Here is a 24,309-nt window from a genome sequence, read left to right on the forward strand (position 1 = left end):
ATTGCATAAATATTTATCATTTAAAGTTTTAGCAGTTTTTGTTTAAGAGTTTAAAATGTTATTATCATAAACAAAATAATTTGCAGATTCTGATTTGGTAAATAATCTATTAGCTACTTACTTTTACACTTAATAAAAATTGTATTTGTTTTCTTATTTTATAAAAGTTTTTAATTGTCAAAGTATTTTTGGAATCGTATTTTAAAACACAACTAGATTTGACAGGTTTTTCAAAGCATGAAATAAATTTTTAGTTTCTATTTCTATATTCTATAATAATTATATATGTTTGTCCAAAGCGCGACCTAAACCTTTGCGTGTTAATGATTATACTCGAGAGTTTAGATATTTTCAAATATCTTATTACGGATTGATAATTTTTATAGTGTGGTATCAACATTTTAAAGCTAAAGTATTATCCGCGACTTAAACTTAAACATATGAGGTTTGATGTCTATAATTGAGAATTTAGATAATACAGAGTATTTTATTACAAATTGATAAATTTTATAATGCGGTATGTTTTAGCTTATTTAATTCACATCCAAACTTTTTCTACATTTTTTTGTCATCTCAAGATTATATTTAACAAAGAATTTTACACATGAGAACATATTACTTCCTTAGCTAAACGGTCAGCAGAGAAAATAAAAGTGAGATAAAATAAAGCAAGGAATATATTTCTTATACAGTCTTTCTTTTTTTCACACTGGAGATTCATTCATATTTTTATACAGTCTAATTATGAAGTACCAATAAACTCATTAGAAATAATAGAATAGACTAGCTCCGCCTTGTCTAAATTATGCTCAGGTTATACTTGCATAGTTTATGTTTATCGATACTCAAAATGTGTGTTGAATTTACAAATATATGTATACTCCTACAATCATTCTTAACTATTCTTCCATGCAAACAAATGACTCGACCAGTTTAGAAAATTAAAAGTATAATATAATTCGAGTAACAAATACATAATTTAATAAGCTACTACAATTACCTCACGCACTAATCACTATGTATCTTTATATATATACACACATTTGCAACAAGCAATTGAGGTTCAACTATAAGGCGATTGAGTATAACCAAAGAATCTTTATATACAATCCTCCAATGGTGAAAATCTATGCGATCGATGTCTTGTCTGTAACTCGTACAGTGTAAGAATCTGGTTTGGTCCGAACCGAAGGGTTTCCGGTATCATCGAGAAGCACAAATGCCGTGTCGCCGGGCTTGAAGCTCCCAGCAAGAAAGGCTTCGCTGAGTGGATCTTCCACAATCTCCGTGACGGTTCTACGTAGTGGTCGTGCACCGTAGGCCGGATCATAGCCTTGTCTGCATATAAGCTCCTTGACAGGTTCAGACACCTCTAAGCCGACTCCAAGTGCCACAAGCCTCGACTTCAAGTCTTGTAACATCAGATTCAAAATCTCCATCATCTGCAAAATCAGAGTTGAATTTCTTTTTAATATTTGGTTCCACTAAGCCTGGTTTCGGTTTAGTTCAGTGTTTCATGACAAACCTTGCTTTTTTTTTTTTTTAATACCAAGAGGTTCGGGACCGAACTGTCTGAAGATGACGATTAAAAGGCAGATAAGAATGACTAACCTGAGCCTGCTCGAGCTGTCTGAAGATGACGATTTCGTCAATCCGGTTCAACAACTCTGGACGGAAGTAGTTCTTGAGTTCTTCGACTACCAAAGCCTTCATACCAGAGTAAGAAGCTTCCTCTTCGTCATCATCGAGGATAAAACCGATTGACCTCTGTCTTCCCTTGGCAATGGCTGATGATCCGACATTAGAAGTCATTATGATCAGTGCGTTCTTGAAAGATACTCTCCTTCCCTATAGAATAAAAGAGAGTCAACATAAAGTTCCAACTCTGTAGGTCTCTTGAAGACGCTAGAAAATGATTTTAAAGTATAAATGTGGGCCATCGAACCTGTGAATCAGTTAGATGGCCATCTTCGAAGAGCTGGAGAAGAATATTGAAAATATCAGGATGGGCTTTCTCTATCTCATCGAATAAAACCACTGTAAAAGGACGTCTCCTGATAGCTTCAGTGAGCATTCCGCCTTCTTCAAAACCAACATATCCGGGAGGAGAGCCTATCAACTTGCTCACCGTATGACGCTCCATGTACTCACTCATGTCCAATCTCAGCATAGATTCCTCCTGCAATGAATAAATCAGTTCAGTGACCGCACCATGTGTCATCAGAGCATTAGATTGTTAACGAAGAAGCTGTACCGATCCGAAATAATTAGCTGCCAGAGCTTTTGTGAGTTCGGTTTTTCCAACTCCAGTTGGTCCACAGAAAAGCATAGCGGCGATCGGACGGTCAGGATCTTTCAAGCCAACACGTGACCTCTTCACAGCTCTAGATATGGCAGCTACGGCCTCATCTTGACCAACGACTCTGTTTCTAAGCTGATCTTCTAGACCCATAAGAAGCATTCTCTCATCTGCTGTGATCTGCTGAACTGGAATTCCAGACCAAGCCGATGCAACGGCTGCAATGTCATCAGGTCCCACCTCTATAGGCCTGAAAAGCAGAATCAAACGGTTCCTTCTTTAATTTTCTTTAAAATAACTATTTGGACATATAAAAAAAAAAAAAAGAAGTTAATCATACTCATCGTTGCCTGCTGCAGGCGGCAGAGAAGACTCCTCAACTAGTTCATTAGACTCATCTGCAATGGCATTACCATCTTCCTGGTTCGGCCTGCTTGATAGAACCTATTAACAGAAAAATTATTGAAACCGTTGAATAGGTAAATATAATAAATATCCAAGTGTAAAATGTCCAAGTCTGTTACCACTTCGTGCATGGCCTGAACAGTTCTGATCTCTTGCCAGTAATCATCGGGCGGCTTCGAAAGGATACAGATAGCATCCTCCTTCTTCTTTCTAAAAGCTCGGATGCGAGCTCTGCTTCCCGCCTCGTCAATAAGATCAATAGCTTTATCCGGAAGAAATCTATCCGCGATGTATCGCGATGAAAGGTAGACTGCAGCATCTATGGCTTCCATAGTGTATTTGCAGTTGTGATGGGCTTCGTATTTTTCACGAAGGCCTATCAAAATCTTCACCGCATCTTCCTAAAAATGTTGTTAAGATGAATACAATAGATAAGAAAAACAGATGTTGTTTTGGTTTGGTAAGATTAGCAAAACACTGGCTTGAACTGAAAAGAAACCTCGCTTGGCTCGTCAATCAACACTGGCTGGAATCTCCTCGCTAGTGCTTTGTCCTTCTCAAACTGACTCCTGAATTCGTCAAGGGTTGTGGATGCAATGCACTGCAAATTGTTGATAATTGATTAGTAGAGCTAGTTTCTCAAAGCAGCAGAAAGTCAATTCAATAAGCATGCGTACCTGAAGTTCACCTCTCCCAAGTGGTGGTTTCAAGAGATTAGCAATGTCAAGACCAGACCCTTTGTTGCCTCTTCCGACTGTGCCAGATCCAATAAGAGTGTGCACTTCATCTATGAAGAGAATGACCTTACCTATGAGAAAAGAAAAAAAAATGTTAATAATGTGCCATTTTAGTTTTACAGTCTTCCATGAATTAGTAGAGTTTGAGATCAATAACCTGATTTTTTAACTTCGCTTATCAAAGCAGTGACTCGTGATTCCAGTTCCCCTCTTTCCTTTGCACCAGCCATAAGCAGTCCTATATCCAGGGACATGATGCGTTTCGTCTAACATATAGCAAACAAACAAAACTGGTCATGTACATGGTTTTGACAAACTTCAGATTTTTTTTTTTTTTTTTTTTTGAAATCATTTGCTTAGATGCTGATGCTCACCAAGAGAAAACCAGGAGCATTTGCTTCTGCAATACTAATCGCAAGTCCTTCAGCAATGGCGGTCTTCCCAACACCAGCCTCACCGAGAAGAATGGGGTTGTTTTTGGTTCTGCGGCAAAGTATCTGGATGACTCTTTGAACTTCCTTCTCCCTGCCGATAACAGGATCAATAAGCCCCTCGCTAGCTCGTGCCGTGAGATCCACACAGAACTGTTCCAGTACACTTTTCTCTGGTGAAACACAAAAAAAAATTGGTTAAAAAGGGTCTATCAGTATCTCACTTCTCAGACTCGTAAGAACAAATAAAAGTGAATAAAAACATTACCTTTCGTTCTTCCAGGACCACCAACTCTGCCATTAGGTGAAGCGTCAGAGTTCCCTTTAGAAGAAGGTGGTTCTCTTCCATCTTTGGCAATCTCTCCTTTAAGTCTGGTCAGTGCTGCTGCTGTGAGCAAATTCATATTTGCTCCCAATCTAATATATCACATCAACAATTCAAAAGGCAATCAGAGACGGTTTGTTTCATTGCAGCATAGTTTTTTTATGACCCTGGTCATTCGGATTGTAAAGACTCGACAACTAAACATGCGGTTATTAACCGGACCGAACCTGTCAAACTGAACCGAAAATTCAGTTTTCGGCTCACTTCAGTTAGAAGGTTCGGTTCAATTCGACAACCAAAAAAATTTGGTTTTAGGTTCGTTAATTGTTTAGTTCTGTTTCCTAAAGGAAAAAAATTACTAAACAATACCAATTTTAACCAAAATTCCAAACCGAATTTGAACCGAACTAACAGAATTTTTTTTGAATTTTATTCGGTTTAAACTAGAAATTTAGCCCAAAACCAAAAACTTCGATAGAAAATTTTAAAACCGAAATTTCTTTTTGGTTAACTTGTTTTACCGACCGAACTAACCAAATTCCAAGTTAACTGACCCGAACTAACCGAAAAAACCGAACCCGTACTAACTCCAAAGGCCAGACAGAACCAATTCTCTAATCTGAAATCGAATCTAGGAAGCCAAACTTCCACGAAATCACTAGACCAACCCAGCGTTGGCAAATCATCGCAGCAGAGTTGAAGAGGAGCTTTTACCTCTTGAGGACTTTCCCAGCGCTACCGTCATCAACGGTAAATAGTCCGACAGCTATATGCTCGGGAGCAATATACTGACACTCCAAAGTCCTCGAATACTCCACCGCAGCTTCGAACACCCGCTTCGTGCTGATCGAGAACGGCATATCCGTGGACCTAGAGTACGAACTCGACGACGACTCCAATAAACCGGAATCGTCGGAGCTAGCTTCGTCCCAGATACTCGACACAGCCTCACGCGCCTTGTCTACGGTCACTCCGGATCCAAGGAACCCCCGAGGGTCGCGATCCTCTGCGATCAGGCCGAGGAGAAGGTGCTGAGGGTAGACCATGTCTTTCCCCAACGATTTAGCTTCCTTCTGGGAGAAGATTATGGCTCTGATGGCTCGTTCCGTGAACCGCTCGAAAACGGCTGAGATCGGGGTGAGTTTGTTTCGTTTCTTGCGGGGGAGCCGGCGGGAGTTCGTTGGAGTTGTGGAGAGGCGGTGGTTACGGTTGTTGGAGAGGGAGATTCCGAGGTAGGAGGAGGAGAAGGAAGAGAGGGAAGAAGCGGCGAAGGAGGTGACGGGAGAAGATGAAGAGGGAGACGGCGGGTGTGAAGTGTTAGAGGCGTGGAAGTAGATAAGACTTCCATGATCGTCGTCGGCGGTGATGATGTTTTCTGGTTTGTGCCAAAATGATAAATTATTTATTTTGAAGAAAATGAATAAAGGAAGCAAAAAAAGTAAGCTGAGACGTCACGGCAATGTTTTTTTTTTTTTTCGTTATTCGGTTAGTTGTGGATTCTTCGTAATATATATAAACGAAACTCTCTGGACTCTTAAGGCTCTGTTTGGTTATGATTTATTAGCTGCGTTTGCGTTTTGATAACATTCTTTTCACTGTTGTCTATTGTTTACTTTGTTATAGGAGGAGACTAAAAGAGGCGTAGGCGTGTTTTCGATGGATATAACGTTGTAATTTAGTGGAAACTCAAGTCAACACGAACAAAGAGAGAGAGAAAGAGAGAGAGATCTTTCTTCTTTCACAATGGCTTTTCATAACGTTTATAAGAATATTATGTACACTCTTGTGATTGTGGATTAACAGGTAAAAAAAGTTTAAATATTAATTAGTACGAATTCAATGTTTACCGAGTTTAACTGGTCATATCGCTTATTTGTTTGTCTTAACTTAAGTCATTTCTGATAAGAACTAAATGATTATCACTGGCCGGTGTAGGTTTGGATTTCGGTCCAAATTGCTTACATGTTAGATCGTAACAAATGATCTACTCTTTCTCTAGAATTAGTTGGAAGATATTTCAAACTCGAAGTCAGACAGTATGGTAATCAGTTCACTCTGCCGACCGGATCAGCCGATAGGATTTGTAAAAAAAAAAAGAAGCTTAAGCCATTCTGGATAAGATCACACATCTATTATTTTTTTTAATACGTTATTTAGAGAAAACCTTCTGCGGTGTCTTTCGCACAACCTCAAAAATAAACGTATAACATGTGGAATGTGTTTGGATGATAATGAAATGCAAGTTTGCGTGACAGAACGTCTGACGCGCTTTTCCCTCAAAAGAACAAAAGTTTTTGGTTTTTTTTTTCTTCTAGTTAGAACGTTCTAATTAACTTTTTTATCCTCGTCAAACATATATACTTGTGAATGTAAATTTTATTATTGCAAATCTAGCCTCTGTGATCTTTTAATTTAGTCATACCCTTTCCCGAAAAAGTATTAGATATAAATACAAAAATACAATTGTAAAGCAAAATGCTGGTATCTGCCATTTGACCCATGCCCTCAAGCCTCAAGTCAACAAATGTTGAAAACGCAGAACGTTGAAAAGAAGAAATTAAAGGGCCAAACGCAAGCACAAGTGCTGCAAGAAGAAGCTCAAGTTGCACACGGAATGAAACAAAGAGAAACGGTCCCTATAACTACAGCATAGAGAGAGAAAAAACTTCTTAGCCTAACCCTGCCAATTTAGGGTTCCTAGTTGTGTTCCCTTTTAATTGTTCGGTGGAAATTTCTTTCCATTAGAAGAAAAATAGAAGACAAACAAAAAGAGAGTCAATTTATTGGTTACCCAAGTTCTCTTCATGCATGTCAATTCACGAGCTTTTTGACGTACGTTACAAGCAATAACGTGTACTTTTCTATTATCTCTCGTGTTATATAATTCACTTTATCCTTTTTATTCCTTTTTTTTTCTTAACCATATTTTATATATTGAAGGACGACTCTACAACCCTTGACATCTTGTCATACAATTTTTGTATATAGATGATATAAAGAATGAAAAAGCCTGGGTTCAAAATTACACCATAAGCAATCGAATTTTCCGTTTCGGTCGACTTTTATGATCAGTTTGATGGAGAAATCTAGCCACGTCCATCTTGGATCCCCTGTCCTCCACATGACATGTTACTTGCCAATGTATTTTCTTAACTTTTGTTAATGATTTAACTGGTCTTTCTCGAGGGATTAATTCTTATACCCGAATGAGTCATAAGATCCCATCAGTTTGAACACCTTATCTGAATGTGGCGAATCCTCTTCCCCTTCTATAGAAACCAAGGAAGAAAACTGGCTAAAACCAACACAATGCTCAACTTGTTTACTCTCCAGTTGGATAATAGAGAGAGAATATGAGCAATGGTGGAAGCTGAATAAAAAAAAGTCTCCAGAAAAGAGACTCAATCGATGCAATTGTGGTGATACTAGCAGGCACGGTTGGATGTGATGTAATCATCTCAATGGCTGTAGTATTTGCTGGAAATGTGAGATTCCATAATAGTAGCTAGTAGGAAAAGTGAATGTTTCAGCTGTTAGGAGTTACTATCTCAGAACTTGTGGCATATTACTAGACTTGATCACATTGTCAATTTCCATGTCATTCACCATTGCTGCGTGGAAACCGCGTTTGACTTTGTTTCTTAGTTGCTCGCATATATACATCTAGTGGGCAACAAAGCAAACTCTATATCTACTATAGAGATAAAACCTATTTTTTAATCACAGCACTTATGAAAAGCTTTACTTAACCTTGATCAGAATCTTGGCCTCGTCCATGATGGATCTAGGTGAGGTTTGTGAGATCCCATTGGAACACTCTAATTCATAAGAAATGTAGCTCATTCTCCGGATTAAATACAAATTGTTGAGTACTTTCTTCAATCTTCAAGGTTATCCATCCTGGAATAATTTTGATCTCAAGGATAACTAAGGTTGTTTCTGGAGTCTACAAAGTAACAAACATCAAACATTACCAAGTTAATATCTTTTGGAGTACCCAAATCGTAGTTGCTTTATCAGGGATGCTGAAAAGATAACTTGATTCAGTTGCCCAAAATTCTAATGGTGATTCTGCAAAATCCCTAACACATAGGCACATAGCTTAGAGACTGTAAATATAAAGATCATATGGAAGAGACGAACCTATAAAACTGACATGTGAGGTATCTTTCTGGTTCTCCAGTCCTTGTAACAGAACTTGTGCCAAGCAGCTTAAAGTTGCATTTAACTGATAAATTCAAGAAATCATTTACAAGGTAACCATTCAAAAGTTTATTGGAAATGATAGATACCAAGTATAACTTATTTTTAAGCTTAACACAAGTAAACAAGTCCATGAAATGGCTTTATTTTCTGACCAAAATAAATGACAAAAATGAATATCAAAAATCAGTTTGAGAACCAAAAGTTGAACTCCCATTTATTATCTATTTTTTATTTAAAAAATATTTTTCTCGTGATATATATAATCCCCATTAGAGAATTATCCTACCTACTTTTTAATTAAATGGAGTTAATTGGATGTCCTCTTATCTGGAGTGAATTGGATGTTCAAGCAACGCTAGTATTGCAAAGAACTTCTTCCTGGCTGATGCTCTTCTCTATCTTTGTTGGAGTGTTTGTAACTTCTCAAGTTACACGGTATGCATTTATTCAAGAAGGTTATGAGATCGTAATCTTTTGATTTCTTATGGTCTTTTGTAATGAGGTGTATCGTTATTCTATCATCTGTTTAATCAATGTTTCAGTTTGTTTGGCTTTTAGTTTCAGTTAAACTCTTTTAAGCTTTCAGCATGGTTCGGACAAACAAACAAAAATGATTCTCGTTGAGTTCTTTGTGATTTTTTCAATCCTTTATCACATTGGTATTGATCAGAACCGTGGTATCGATCCATCAACCCACATAAAACGTCTTGTATCGACCAGGTCTGAATTTACGTGTTTTGAGTTTTTAATTGGTATACTTGTTTTGGCTGGCTTTGATATTTTTTTTTTAGAACATATTAGAAATTTTTCAGGGTTATTAACTTATTAATTATTAGTATCAGGATGGATCATCCATGTTCTATAGGCAGTTTCTTTTTAAATGCAACTAGTGTACAAATTTGTATTTGCCTACATCTGTTTTGTATTTTTAAATGGTAAAATCGAATATAATCAATAATTCTATGGACTCTCGATTACTAATTAGAATATAGTATTTTCTTGATAAGTTTCAAACATTCGCTACAGACTTGTTAAAAAACAGTGGACTATTGTTTCAATTTAATAAAAAGGAATAATAACTCAACTTATGGTTTTTTTAATTTCATTTTGTTATGGTTTTGCATTACAGTTGCACGTTATCAGTTTTGGTTGTTTTTGCATCACAAATGACAAATTTGGTGGGCCAACTCGGACCACGTCTTTCTTCTTTATTCAAATAATTTATTATTACACGATCAATCATCTCTCCTCACTATTTATATACAAATCCAGTTTCATTCCTCCTATCATAATATCACAAGGTCGTTTACTTTCCTACAATTTCCGGAGAGAAAGAACATCATCAAGTATTCTCCCGGAAAATTTATTGATTTTCTCGTGAAAAATGTTCTATCTGCGATTACAATTTTTCCTCTGATTCTTTCTTGCTTCACTTTCTAGTATACTCATTCTTCATTTTCAGTAAAATTAAGCCGAAGAGAGATTTTTTTTTTTTTTTTTTAAACAGAAAAAAATGCAGAGAGTGAGCTTTGAAGTGTCGGGTTCAGGCTACAACTCCGACGCCGAAAGCAGCGGCTACATGAGCGGTCCGATGAGCGGTCAACTCCCTCCGGTTTACAAAAAACCAGCGATCAAGAACTCCGGATTCTCGGGGGAGCACAGGCGTCCCCAGGCGCCGTACGTGGACATCACGGTAGACGTCCACGACGACAGGGTATCCGTAAACAGCCTCAAATCCCCCGGGTCGGAAGGCGGGTCCAGCGTCGAAGAGAGTCCAGAGCTCACGCTTCTGAAACGCAACCGCCTCGAGAAGAAAACGTCTGTGGTGAAGCGTCTAGCCTCTGTTTCTCACGAGCTCAAGCGCATTACGTCCGTCTCTAGCAGTAGTACGAGGAAGGCGGGTCGCGGCGCGGCGAAGTTAGACCGGACGAAATCGGCAGCGGCTCAGGCTTTGAAGGGGCTTAAGTTTATCAGCAAAAACGACGGTGGCGCGGGATGGTCCGCCGTCGAGAAGCGGTTTAATCAGATCACGGCGACGACCGGTGGGTTGTTGATTCGAACCAAGTTCGGTGAGTGTATTGGGATGAACTCGAAGGAGTTTGCATTGGAGTTGTTTGATGCGTTGGCTAGACGAAGGAACATAACGGGGGAAGTGATCGATGGAGATCAGTTGAAAGAGTTTTGGGAACAGATCAATGATCAAAGCTTTGATTCAAGGCTTAAGACATTTTTTGACATGTAAGTTTCTTGTCTTTTAAGTTTCTCTTTCTGTACTGTGAATCAAATTGTAATGAAAAAAAAATGCAGGGTGGATAAAGATGCTGATGGTAGACTTACCGAAGATGAAGTTAGAGAGGTAATGGATAGTTGTAACTCCGTTTAACCTGGTATTCTAAAAATTGGTGTAGACGGCGACCATGCGGCAAATCGGACATAATTGAAATGATTTTTTTTTTTTTAAATCGGTCTTGGCATTCAAAAAGTGGTCTAGTCCACCGCCTAATCAATAATCTCGTACTTAGTTACCGCCTAGCGATTTCTTGAACATTGGTTTAAGTCTTGTTCTGTTTCACAGATTATAGGTCTTAGTGCATCTGCAAACAATCTAAATACAATCCAGAAGAGAGCTGATGAATATGCTGCACTTATCATGGAAGAGCTGGATCCAGACAATATAGGCTACATCATGGTAAGCAATGAAACTTTATTTTTATCATGTTTTTTGGCTTTGAGACTGATTCATTTGTGGTGAATCTTGAAACAGTTGGAGAGTCTTGAGACACTGCTTTTGCAAGCGGCGTCACAGTCTGTAATAACAAGTACTGGGGAGAGAAAGAACCTGAGCCAGATGATGAGTCAGAGGCTTAAGCCTACGTTTAACCGCAACCCATTGAAGCGATGGTACCGTGGACTCAGGTTCTTCGTGCTAGACAACTGGCAAAGATGTTGGGTTATAGTTCTATGGCTCATAGCTATGGCCATACTCTTTGTATACAAATACATCCAATACAGGCGTAGCCCGGTGTATCCAGTGATGGGAGATTGTGTGTGCATGGCTAAAGGTGCAGCGGAAACGATTAAGCTGAACATGGCTTTGATTCTCTTACCTGTTTGCAGAAACACCATCACATGGCTTAGGAATAAGACCAGGTTGGGTCGTGTTGTCCCATTTGATGATAATCTCAACTTCCACAAGGTAACACAACACAAACATATCCCTAAATAACCCTTTATTAATGTAATTTCTTGATGACAAATTAATATTTAAAACATTAGGTTATAGCGGTGGGGATTTTAGTTGGAGTAACGATACACGCCGGTGCACATTTATCTTGCGATTTCCCACGGCTACTAGACGCAACACCAGAACAGTATAGGCCTTTAAGGCAGTTTTTTGGGGAGGAGCAACCACAGAGCTATTGGCATTTTGTAAACTCTGTTGAAGGTATAACCGGACTTGTAATGGTTCTGTTGATGGCGATTGCTTTCACATTAGCCACTCCTTGGTTCAGAAGAGGGAAGCTTAACCTTCCAGGACCGTTAAAGCAGCTAGCTAGCTTCAATGCCTTTTGGTACACTCACCATTTGTTCGTCATAGTCTACGTTCTCCTTGTTGCTCATGGATACTACTTGTATATCACCAAAGATTGGCGCCAAAAGACGGTAATTAAATTAATTATAATCCCCCTTCTTCAAAAATCAGAAAGGTACATGACATAAGCTGATTCTTAATTTATTTGGTTCTAGACTTGGATGTATTTGGTGGTACCAGTGGTTCTATACGGGTGCGAAAGGTTGATACGAGCATTCAGGTCCAGCATCAAGGCAGTGACTATTAGGAAAGTGGCAGTTTATCCAGGAAACGTTTTGGCAATACATTTGTCAAGGCCTCAAAACTTCAAATACAAGAGTGGTCAATACATGTTTGTTAACTGTGCTGCTGTATCTCCATTTGAATGGTACAGACCAAACCAAACTTGCATTGCATACTTAATTACTTATGCATGTCTAATGAGTGTGTTGATCAAAATGTAGGCATCCATTTTCAATCACCTCTGCACCACAAGATGATTACCTTAGTGTCCATATTAGAGTTCTTGGAGATTGGACAAGGGCTCTCAAAGGAGTCTTTTCTGAGGTTTTACAAAAATCTTTTAATTAGCCAACTATTTTTGACGTTTAAAGAGTTTTGATATGAATGGTTTGGATTGTGTGTTGTTTCAGGTGTGTAAGCCACCTCCGGCAGGAGTTAGTGGTCTGCTGAGAGCCGACATGATGCATGGTGCAAATAATCCCGAGTAAGTGAAAATCCTAACCACTATATCTTGAAAAATTCACAAATCTAATTCTACACGTAAATGCCTAAGTCGTGCTAATAAAAAGGAATGATTTGGTTCTAGAAGGTTTGTGAGAGGATGAATCATGAAATCGTGATATCCACTTACAAAAAGCATTCTTGTGTGTTTAGGGGTTTTAGGTATAAAGGGTGACAAATTCAAACAATTGTCGTACCTAACTCATCATAATAGAAGTGGTGGGAGACCACAACTTAAAACAAAACTATCAACGTAATTATCACTATCTTATTTGTATGATGGAGACACATTATTTGATATATCATGCAAGCACGATGTTATTTGCCTCTCCATGTGTTTTTGTGACCGCGTAAATCTTGGGTCCCCCTCTTGCGATATCTTAAAGGAAATCTTAAACGGATTATTAAAGGGTGATAGGTCAAACTCTACTTTTTTTTATGTCAACATTCAATGTTTTTTTAATAAAATATTTTTGCACCTGCCGAGTGGTTTTATTTACTTAATCCTTTTTTTTTTTTTTGGACAGCATTTACTTAATCAAGTTTCAAATTTTAGAAATCATATATAAATCAAAAGAAAATTGAAGAGATGCTGACTTTTAAATGGTATTCATAGTTTCCTATCTGTGTTTTTGAGGCACATCACATGTATATATAACATAGATCCAGGTGTACGAATATACTTGCATATATACTTCTACTGGCTTTTGGTTTTAATTATTCACATGCCAACTTAATATGTTTAGTAGGAAATGATTATTGTAATCATGCGTTCGCAAGCCAGATTAATTTGTTTGGATATATAAGCATGATTATTCTATTCAACCAAGAATATTCCAAACTATAATTTTTTGTTTTGTTGGGTTGTTTTTGGCGTTATTAAAAACGTTAACCATCTAGAAAATAAAATATAACCATTTCCTATGTAATTGTATATATTCGTATAGAGCTATAGCGTAGCAGGACAAAAAATAGTCACAAGAGAAAGTGAACATGGGATAAGCTGAAAATATTATAAATGTAATTTAAAATAGTCATACATTATTTTATTCAACTAACGTTCAATCATATATCGGATTGAAAAAGATGATAGCTTTGAGATACGATTGTATGTACAAATTTAAATTTTCAACATCTTGATTACAACGGAACTGTTTTGTTTCTTTATAGTGAAACCTAAACAATACCATCTACGTTTGTGTTTGTCGAACAATATAATATATAAGATTGTGAGTTGTGACCCTGATAGCAATGATTCTTACTGTACAGCTTTCCGAAAGTCTTGATCGATGGTCCATACGGTGCACCAGCGCAAGACTACAAAAAGTACGAGGTGGTTCTACTGGTTGGTCTCGGAATCGGAGCCACACCAATGATCAGTATCGTCAAAGACATTGTCAACAACATCAGGGCCAAAGAACAAGCCGAACTCAACAGAATGGAGCATGGAACAAGCGAACCACAACAACGAAACAAGAAAGAGAGTTTCAGGACACGTAGGGCTTACTTCTACTGGGTTACGCGTGAACAAGGCTCTTTCGACTGGTTTAAGAACATAATGAACGAGGTCGCGGAAAGAGATACCAACCGTATCATCGAGCTTCATAATTATTGTACAAGCGTCTATGAAGAAGGTGACGCCCGTTCTGCGCTTATACATATGCTTCAGTCACTGAACCATGCAAAGAACGGCGTCGATATTGTCTCTGGAACAAGAGTTATGTCCCATTTTGCTAAACCTAATTGGAGAAATGTTTACAAACGCATAGCCATGGATCATCCTAACACTAAAGTTGGTAAGTCCACGTCAATCTTCTCCTTTTGTGCTAACGGTTTTTATAAGAACACCAGCTAAAAGAATATTAATTTGGTAGAGTATAAGTAGAGATGACATAAAATTATAATGACAAAACTGTGCAGGAGTATTCTACTGTGGAGCACCAGCATTGACAAAGGAGCTAAGGCATTTAGCTTTAGATTTCACCCACAAGACAAGCACTAGATTTTCCTTCCACAAAGAGAATTTCTAAAGGAACACACTGAACTAAAAGGCATAAGCAACAACAGCAGGAAAAAAAAGATGCATGACTTATGTTTATCGTAATTTCACTTCTTTTATACAATTTACTTAATTATATATGTATACTTGTATGTGCGCATGCACCACCCACTTGAGTACTTGACTGTAGATTTCCTTTTATGCTTTTTGGTCGTATGCTTAAATTTTTCTCTTTGGAAAGTGTAATCTTATTGTCGACAAAAAAATCTGTGCAAAAAGAAGTAAAGGTTGTACAAGTAACGAGTGTAAAGAACTGCCATACAATGCAAGCGCCATAACCGTGCTCTCAATTGAAAAAAAGGCAAGAGACTCAGGTCCATCATTTCAGGAAACAAAGTAAAGAACTCTATATGGATTTTTTTTTTCATTTTTATAAAGCAACAAATAACATACAACTCTTTACCAAACTTTATTTTATTTTGAAAATAAAATAAATTCAAAATAGATGTAAATACGTGATTTTGGTAAGTTTCGTTTTATAGCAAAACAAATAAATAAAAAAAATTAGAAATCTATTTAAAAGCTGTTATTTTTGGAAAGTTTTCATTTTTTTGAGATATACTGTAGATTTGGGTTTCTGATTTAGAAATTAGGATAACAAGAATATTTGTGGATAGATGAGTATTTTTTTCAGAATTTTTCATCAATATATTGTATTTTTAAATAATTTTCTTAAAAGCTGCTACTTTTGGAAAGTTTTCATTTTTAAGAGAAATACTGTAGATTTGAGTTTGTGATTTAGAAATTAGGATAACAAGAATATTTGCGGATAGATGAGTATTCTTTCAGAATTTTTCATCAAGATGTTGTATTATTAAATAATTTTCTTAAAAGCTGTTATTTTTGGAATCTTTTCATTTTTTTTGAGATATACTGTAGATTTGGGTTTCTGATTTAGAAATTAGGATAACAAGAATATTTGTGGATAGATGAGTATTCTTTCAGAATTTTTCATCAATATATTGTATTTTTAAATAATTTTCTTAAAAGCTGTTACTTTTGGAAAGTTTTCATTTTTAAGAGAAATACTGTAGATTTGAGTTTGTGGTTTAGAAATTAGGATAACAAGAATATTTGTGGATAGATGAGAATTCTTTACGAATTTTTCATCAATATATTGTATTTTTAAAAAAATTTCTTTAAAAAATGCTATATTTGGAAAGTTTTCATTTTTAAGAGAAATATTGTAGATTTCAGATTGTGATCTAGAAATTAGGATCACAAGAATATTTGTGGATAGATGAGTATTCTTTAAGAATTTTTCATCAATATATTGTATTTCTAAATAATTTTCTTAAAAGCTCCTATTTTTGGAAATGTTTCATTTTTTAGAGAAATATTGTAGATTTGTGTTTAGGGTTTAGAAATTAGGATAACAGGAATATTTGTGGATAGATGAGTATTCTTTCAGAATTTTTCATCAAGATGTTGTATTATTAAATAATTTTCTTAAAAGCTCCTATTTTTGGAAAGTTTTCATTTTTAAGAGAAATATTGTTGGTTTTTGTTTGTGATTTAGAAATTAGGATAATAAGAATATTTATGGATAGACAAGTATTCTTTAAAAAAATTTCATCAATATATTGTATTTTTAAATAATTTTCTTAAAAGCTGCTATTTTTAGAATTTTTTTATTTTTTAGAGAAATATTGTAGATTTGAGTTTATGATTTAGAAATTAGGATAAGAAGAATATTTGTGGATATATGAGTATTCTTTAAGATTTTTTCATCAGTAGATTGTATTTTTAAATAATTTTCTTTAAAAAATGCTATATTTGGAAAGTTTTCATTTTTAAGAGAAATAATGTAGATTTCAGTTTGTGATTTAGAAATTAGGATCACAAGAATATTTGTGGATAGATGAGTATTCTTTAAGAATTTTTCATCAATATATTGTATTTCTAAATAATTTTCTTAAAAGCTGCTATTTTTGGAAATGTTTCATTTTTTAGAGAAATATTGTAGATTTGTGTTTGTGGTTTAGAAATTAGGATAACAGGAATATTTGTGGATAGATAAGTATTCTTTCAGAATTTTTCATCAAGATGTTGTATTATTAAATAATTTTCTTAAAAGCTCCTATTTTTGGAAAGTTTTCATTTTTAAGAGAAATATTGTAGGTTTTTGTTTGTGATTTAGAAATTAGGATAATAAGAATATTTGTGGATAGACAAGTATTCTTTAAAAAAATTTCATCAATATATTGTATTTTTAAATAATTTTCTTAAAAGCTGCTATTTTTGGAAAGTTTTCATTTTTTAGAGAAATAATGTAGATTTGAGTTTGTGATTTAGAAATTAGGATAGGAAGAATATTTGTGGATAGATGAGTATTCTTTAAGAATTTTTCATCAATATATTGTATTTTTAAATAATTTTCTTAAAAGCTTCTATTTTTTGAAAGTTTTCATTTTTTTAGAAATACTGTAGATTTGGGTTTGTGATTTAGAAATTAGGATGACAATAATATTTTTGGATAGATGAGAATTCTTTATGAATTTTTCATCAATATATTGTATTTTAAAATAATTTTCTTAAAAGCTGCTATTTTTGGAAAGTTTTCATTTTTAGGAGAAATATTGTAGATTTGAGTTTGTGATATAGAAATTAGGATAAGAAGAATATTTGTGGATAGATGAGTATTCTTTAAGAATTTTTCATCAATATATTGTATTTTTAAATAATTTTCTTAAAAACTTCTATTTTTGGAAAGTTTTCAATTTTTTAAGAAATACTCTAGATTTGGGTTTGTGATTTAGAAATTAGGATAACAACAATATTTGTGGATAGATGAGTATTCTTTAAGTATTTTTCATCAATATATTGTATTTTTAAATAATTTTCTTAAAAGCTGCTATTTTTGAAAAGTTTTCATTTTTAGAGAAATATTGTAGATTTGAGTTTGTGATTTAGAAATTAGGATAACCAGAATATTTGTGGATAGATGAGTATTCTTTCAGAATTTTTCATCAAGATGTTGTATTATTAAATAATTTTCTTAATAGCTGCTATTTTTGGAAAGTTTTCATTTTTTTGAGAAATACTGTAGATTTGGGTTTCTGATTTAGAAATTAGGATAACAAGAATATTTGTGGATATATGAGAATTCTTTAAGTATTTTTCATCAATATATTGTGTTTTTAAATAATTTTCTTAAAAGCTGCTATTTTTGGAAAGTTTTCATTTTTAAGAGAAATATTGTAGATTTCAGTTTGTGATTTAGAAATTAGGATCACAAGAATATTTGTGGATAAATGAGTATTCTTTAAGAATTTTTCATCAATATGTTGTATTTTAAAATAATTTTCTTAAAAGCTGCTTTTTATTGAAAGTTTTCATTTTTAAAAAAAGATATTTTATAGATTTGAGTTTGTGATTTAGAAATTAGAATAACAAGAATATTTGTGGATAATTGAGTATTCTTTCAGAGGTTTCCTTCAATAGGTTGTATTTTTAAATATTTTTCTTAAAAACTGATATTTTTGGAAAGTTTTCATTTATTAGAGAAATGCTGTAGATTTGAGTTGATGATTTAGAAATTAAGATAACAAGAATATTTGTGGATAGATGAGAATTCTTTAAGAATTTTTCATCAATATACTGTATTTTAAAATAATTATTTTAAATGCTGCTATTTTTGGAAAGTTTTCATTTTTAAGAGAAATATTGTAGATTTGAGTTTATGATTTAGAAATTAGGATCACAAGAATATTTGTGGATAGATGAGTATTCTTTAAGAATTTTTCATCAATATGTTGTATTTTAAAATAATTTTCTTAAAAGCTGCTATTTTTAGAAAGTTTTCATTTTTTTAAAAGATATTTTATAGATTTGAGTTTGTGATTTGGAAATTAGGATAACAAGAATATTTGTGGATAATTGAGTATTCTTTCAGAGTTTTCCTTCAATAGGTTGTATTTTTAAATATTTTTCTTAAAAACTGTTATTTTTGGAAATTTTGATTTATTAGAGAAATACTGTAGATTTGAGTTGACGATTTAGAAATTGGGATAACAAGAATATTTGTGGATAGATGAGAATTCTTTAAGAATTTTTCATCAATATACTGTATTTTTAATAATTTTTTTAAATGCTGCTATTTTTGAAACTTTTCATTTTTTTAGAAAAATATTGTAGATTTGAGTTTGTGATTTAGAAATTAGGATAACCATAATATTTGTGGATAGATGAGTATTCTTTCAGAATTTTTCATCAATATATTGTATTTTTAAATAATTTTCTTAAAAACTGCTATTTTTGGAAAGTTTTCATATTTTCGATAAATATTGTAGATTTGGGTTTGTGATTTAGCAATTAGGATAACAAGAATATTTGTGAATAGATGAGTATTCTTTAAGAATTTTTCATCAATACATTGTATTTTTAAATAATTTTTTACATGCTGCTATTTTTGAAACTTTTCATTTTTAAGAGAAATATTGTAGATTTCAGTTTGTGATTTGGAAATTAGGATCACAAGAATATTTGTGGATAGATGAGTATTTTTTAAGAATTTTTCATCAATATATTGTATTTTTAAATAATTTTCTTAAAACCTGCTATTTTTGGAAAGTTTTCATTTTTTAGAGAAAATTTTATAGATTTGAGTTTGTGATTTACAAATTAAGATAACAAGAATATTTGTGGATAATTGAGTATTCTTTCAGAGTTTTCCATCCATAGGTTGTATTTTTAAATAATTCTCTTAATAACTGATATTTTTGGAAAGTTTTCATTTTTTAGAGAAATATGGTAGATTTGGGTTTGTGATTTAGAAATTAGGATAACAAGAATATTTGTGGATAGATGAGTATTATTTCAGAATTTTTCATCAATATGTTGTATTATTAAATAATTTTCGTAAAAGCTGCTAGTTTTGGAAAGTTTTCATTTTCATGAGAAAAATTGTAGATTTTTATTTGTGATTTAGAAATTAGGATAACAAGAATATTTGTGGATAGATGAGTATTCTTTAAGATTTTTTCATCAATATATTATATTTTTAAATAATTTTCTTTAAAGCTGTTATTTTTGGAAAATTTTCATTTTTTAGAGAAATAATGTAGATTTGAGTTTGTGATTTAGAAATTAGGATAAGAAGAATATTTGTGGATAGATGAGTATTCTTTAAGAGTTTTTCATCAATATATTGTAGTTATAAATAATTTTCTTAAAAGCTTCAATTTTTTGAAAGTTTTCATTTTTTTAGAAATACTGTAGATTTGGGTTTGTGATTTAGAAATTAGGATGACAATAATATTTTTGGATAGATGAGAATTCTTTATGAATTTTTCATCAATATATTGTATTTTTAAATAATTTTCTTAAAAGCTGCTATTTTTGGAAAGTTTTCATTTTTAGGAGAAATATTGTAGATTTCAGTTTGTGATATAGAAATTAGGATAAGAAGAATATTTGTGGATAGATGAGTATTCTTTAAGAATTTTTCATCAATATATTGTATTTTTAAATATTTTCTTAAAAACTTCTATTTTTGGAAAGTTTTCAATTTTTTAAGAAATACTGTAGATTTGGGTTTGTGATTTAGAAATTAGGATAACAACAATATTTGTGGATATATGAGAATTCTTTAAGTATTTTTCATCAATATATTGTATTTTTAAATAATTTTCTTAAAAACTTCTATTTTTGGAAAGTTTTCAATTTTTTAAGAAATACTGTAGATTTGGGTTTGTGATTTAGAAATTAGGATAACAACAATATTTGTGGATATATGAGAATTCTTTAAGTATTTTTCATCAATATATTGTATTTTTAAATAATTTTTTTAAAAGCTGCTATTTTTGGAAAGTTTTCATTTTTAAGAGAAATATTGTAGATTTCAGTTTGTGATTTAGAAATTAGGATCACAAGAATATTTGTGGATAAATGAGTATTCTTTAAGAATTTTTCATCAATATGTTGTATTTTAAAATAATTTTCTTAAAACCTGCTATTTTTGGAAAGTTTTCATTTTTAAGAGAAATATTGTAGATTTCAGTTTGTGATTTAGAAATTAGGATAACAGGAATATTTGTGGATAAATGAGTATTCTTTAAGAATTTTTCATCAATATGTTGTATTTTAAAATAATTTTCTTAAAAGCTGCTTTTTTGGAAAGTTTTCATTTTTTTTGAGAAATACTGTAGATTTAGGTTTTTGATTTAGAAATTATTATAACAAGAATATTTGTGGATATATGAGTATTCTTTAAGAATTTTTCATCAGTATATTGTATTTTTAAATAATTTTCTTAAAAGTGGCTATTTTTGGAAAGTTTTCATTTTTTTTAACGATATTTTATAGATTTGAGTTTGTGATTTAGAAATTAGGATCACAAGAATATTTGTGGATAGTTGAGTATTCTTTCAAAGTTTTCTATCAATAGGTTGTATTTTTAAATAATTTTCTTAAAAACTGCTATTTTAGGAAAGTTTTCATTTTTTAGAGAAATATTGTGGATATAGGTTTGTGATTTAGAAATTAGGACAACAAGAATATTTGTGGATAGATGAGTATTCTTTCAGATTTTTTCATCAATATATTGTATTTTTAAATAATTTTTTTAAAAGCTACTATTTTTGGAAAGTTTTCATTTTTTAGAGAAATACTGTGGATATAGGTTTGTGATTTAGAAATTAGGATACCAAGAATATTTGTGGATAGATGAGTATTCTTTAAGAATTTTTCATCAATATATTGTATTTTTAAATAATTTTCTTAAAAGCTGCTATGTTTGGAAAGTTTTCATTTTTAAGAGAAATATTGTAGATTTCAGTTTGTGATTTAGAAATTAGGATCACAAGAATATTTGTGGATAAATGAGTATTCTTTAAGAATTTTTCATCAATATGTTGTATTTTAAAATAATTTTCTTAAAAGCTGCTTTTTTTGGAAAGTTTTCATTTTTTTTGGAGAAATACTGTAGATTTAGGTTTTTGATTTAGAAATTATTATAACAAGAATATTTGTGGATAGTTGAATATTCTTTAAGAATTTTTCATCAATATATTGTATTTTTAAATAATTTTCTTAAAAACTGCTATTTTTGAAAAGTTTTTATTTTTAGAGAAATATTGTAGATTTGAGTTTGTGATTTAGAAATTAGGATAACAGAATATTTGTGGATAGATGAGTATTCTTTCAGAATTTTTCATCAAGATATTGTATTATTAAATAATTTTCTTAAAAGCTACTATTTTTGAAAAGTTTTCATTTTTTGAGAAATACTGTAGATTTGGGTTTCTGATTTAGAAATTAGGATAACAAGAATATTTGTGGATAGATGAGTATTCTTTCAGAATTTTTCATCAATATATTGTATTTTTAAATAATTTTCTTAAAAGCTGCTACTTTTGGAAAGTTTTCATTTTTAAGAGAAATACTGTAGATTTGAGTTTGTGATTTAGAAATTAGGATAACAAGAATATTTGTGGATAGATGAGAATTCTTTACGAATTTTTCATCAATATATTGTATTTTTAAATAATTTTCTTAAAAATATGCTATATTTGGAAAGTTTTCATTTTTTAGAGAAATATTGTAGATTTCAGTTTGTGATTTGGAAATTAGGATCACAAGAATATTTGTGGATAGATGAGTATTCTTTAAGATTTTTTCATCAATATATTGTATTTCTAAATAATTTTCTTAAAAGCTGTTATTTTTGGAAATGTTTCATTTTTTAGAGAAATATTGTAGATTTGTGTTTGTGGTTTAGAAATTAGGATAACAGGAATATTTGTGGATAGATGAGTATTCTTTCAGAATTTTTCCTCAAGATGTTGTTTTATTAAATAATTTTTTTAAAAGCTCCTATTTTTGGAAAGTTTTCATTTTTAAGAAAAATATTGTAGGTTTTTGTTTTTGATTTAGAAATTAGTATAATAAGAATATTTGTGGATAGACAAGTATTCTTTAAAAAAATTTCATCAATATATTGTATTTTTAAATAATTTTCTTAAAAGCTCCTATTTTTAGAAAGTTTTCATTTTTTAGAGAAATATTGTAGATTTGAGTTTGTGATTTAGAAATTAGGATAAGAAGAATATTTGTGGATATATGAGTATTCTTTAAGAATTTTTTATCAGTATATTGTATTTTTAAATAATTTTCTTAAAAGTGGCTATTTTTGGAAAGTTTTCATTTTTTTTAACGATATTTTATAGATTTGAGTTTGTGATTTAGAAATTAGGATCACAAGAATATTTGTGGATAGATGAGTATTCTTTCAGATTTTTTCATCAATATATTGTATTTTAAAATAATTTTCTTAAAAGATACTATTTTTGGAAAGTTTTCTTTTTTTAGAGAAATACTGTGGATATAGGTTTGTGATTTATAAATTAGGACACCAAGAATATTTGTGGATAGATGAATATTCTGTAAGAAATTTTCATCAATATGTTGTATTTTAAAATAATTTTCTTAAAAATTGCTATTTTTGGAAAGTTTTCATTTTTTTAAAAATAATAGGTTGTATTTTTAAATATTTTTATTAAAAACTACTATTTTTGGGACGTTTTCATTTATTAGAGAAATACTGTAGATTTGAGTTGATGATTTAGAAGTTAGGATAACAAGAATATTTGTGGATACATGAGTATTCTTTCAGAATTTTTCATTAAGATGTTGTATTATTAAATAATTTTCTAAAAAGCTGCTATTTTTGGAAAGTTTTCATTTTTAAGAGAAGTATTGTAGATTTGAGTTTGTGATTAAGAAATTATGATAACAAGAATATTTGTGGATAGATATGTATTCTTTCAAAAAATTTCATCAATATGTTGTATTTTAAAATAATTTTCTTAAAAGCTCCTATTTTTGTAAAGTTTTCATTTTTTTTTGAGAAATACTATAGATTTGAGTTTGTGATTTAGAAATTAGGATAACAAAAATATTTGTGGATATATGAGTATTCTTTCATAATTTTTCATCCATATGTTGTATTATTAAATAATTTTCTTAAAAGCTGCTATTTTTGGAAAGTTTTCATTTTTAAGAGAAGTATTGTAGATTTGAGTTTGTGATTTAGAAATTGTTACAACAAGAATATTTGTGGATAGATAAGTATTCTTTCATAATTTTTCATCAATATATTGTATTTTTAAATAATTTTCGTAAAAGCTGCTATTTTTGGAAAGTTTTCATTTTTTTAAGAAATACTGTGGATTTAGGTTTGTGATTTAGAAATTAGGACAACAAGAATATTTGTGGATAGATGAGTATTCTTTAAGAATTTTTCATCAATAAATACATTGTATTATTAAATAATTTTCTGAAATTTTTTTATTTTTGGAAAGTTTTCATTTTTTTTTTAAATACTGTAGATTTTGGTTTGTGATTTAGAAATTAGGATAACAAAAATATATGTGGATAGATGAGTATTCTTTCAGATTTTTTCATCAATATATTGTATTTTTAAATAATTTTCTTAAAAGCTGCTTTTTTTGGAAAGTTTTCATTTTTTTTGAGAAATACTGTAGATTTAGGTTTTTGATTTAGAAATTATTATAACAAGAATATTTGTGGA

At 31.7% G+C, this 24,309-nt stretch overlaps 1 protein-coding gene and 1 pseudogene across 2 annotated transcripts; one reads left to right on the forward strand and one right to left on the reverse strand.

The window, feature by feature from the left end:
• Positions 1–932: 932 nt before the first annotated feature.
• On the reverse strand, positions 933–5,686 carry LOC106387535 (annotated as a pseudogene). Its single transcript, XR_001277723.3, has 12 exons — positions 4,912–5,686; positions 4,141–4,289; positions 3,816–4,045; positions 3,599–3,707; positions 3,382–3,512; positions 3,204–3,305; positions 2,824–3,105; positions 2,640–2,743; positions 2,255–2,549; positions 1,946–2,179; positions 1,612–1,848; positions 933–1,442 (listed from the first exon to the last, which is right to left on the reverse strand). The product of XR_001277723.3 is annotated as a chaperone protein ClpD, chloroplastic-like (transcript).
• Positions 5,687–9,686: 4,000 nt separating this feature from the next.
• LOC106383733 (respiratory burst oxidase homolog protein C) lies at positions 9,687–14,949 on the forward strand. The gene is made up of 10 exons (XM_013823796.3): positions 9,687–10,641; positions 10,711–10,759; positions 10,979–11,092; positions 11,168–11,599; positions 11,680–12,066; positions 12,151–12,362; positions 12,439–12,541; positions 12,628–12,701; positions 13,988–14,514; positions 14,639–14,949. The coding sequence occupies exons 1-10, from the start codon at positions 9,917–9,919 to the stop codon at positions 14,746–14,748; spliced, it is 2,733 nt and encodes a 910-aa protein (XP_013679250.2). The 5' UTR covers positions 9,687–9,916; the 3' UTR covers positions 14,749–14,949.
• Positions 14,950–24,309: the final 9,360 nt, after the last annotated feature.

Source organism: Brassica napus, chromosome C3 (genome assembly GCF_020379485.1).
Source record: "Brassica napus cultivar Da-Ae chromosome C3, Da-Ae, whole genome shotgun sequence".
Classification (NCBI taxonomy): Eukaryota; Viridiplantae; Streptophyta; class Magnoliopsida; order Brassicales; family Brassicaceae; genus Brassica; species Brassica napus.

Excerpts from the sequence above, each read along its gene's own strand:
- LOC106383733 (XM_013823796.3), top strand. The coding sequence starts at position 9,917 with ATGCAGAGAGTGAGCTTTGAAGTGTCGGGTTCAGGCTACAACTCCGAC. Across the intron at positions 10,760-10,978 it reads CCGAAGATGAAGTTAGAGAG|ATTATAGGTCTTAGTGCATC; the intron begins GTAATGGATAGT and ends TCTGTTTCACAG. Across the intron at positions 11,600-11,679 it reads ATAATCTCAACTTCCACAAG|GTTATAGCGGTGGGGATTTT; the intron begins GTAACACAACAC and ends TTAAAACATTAG.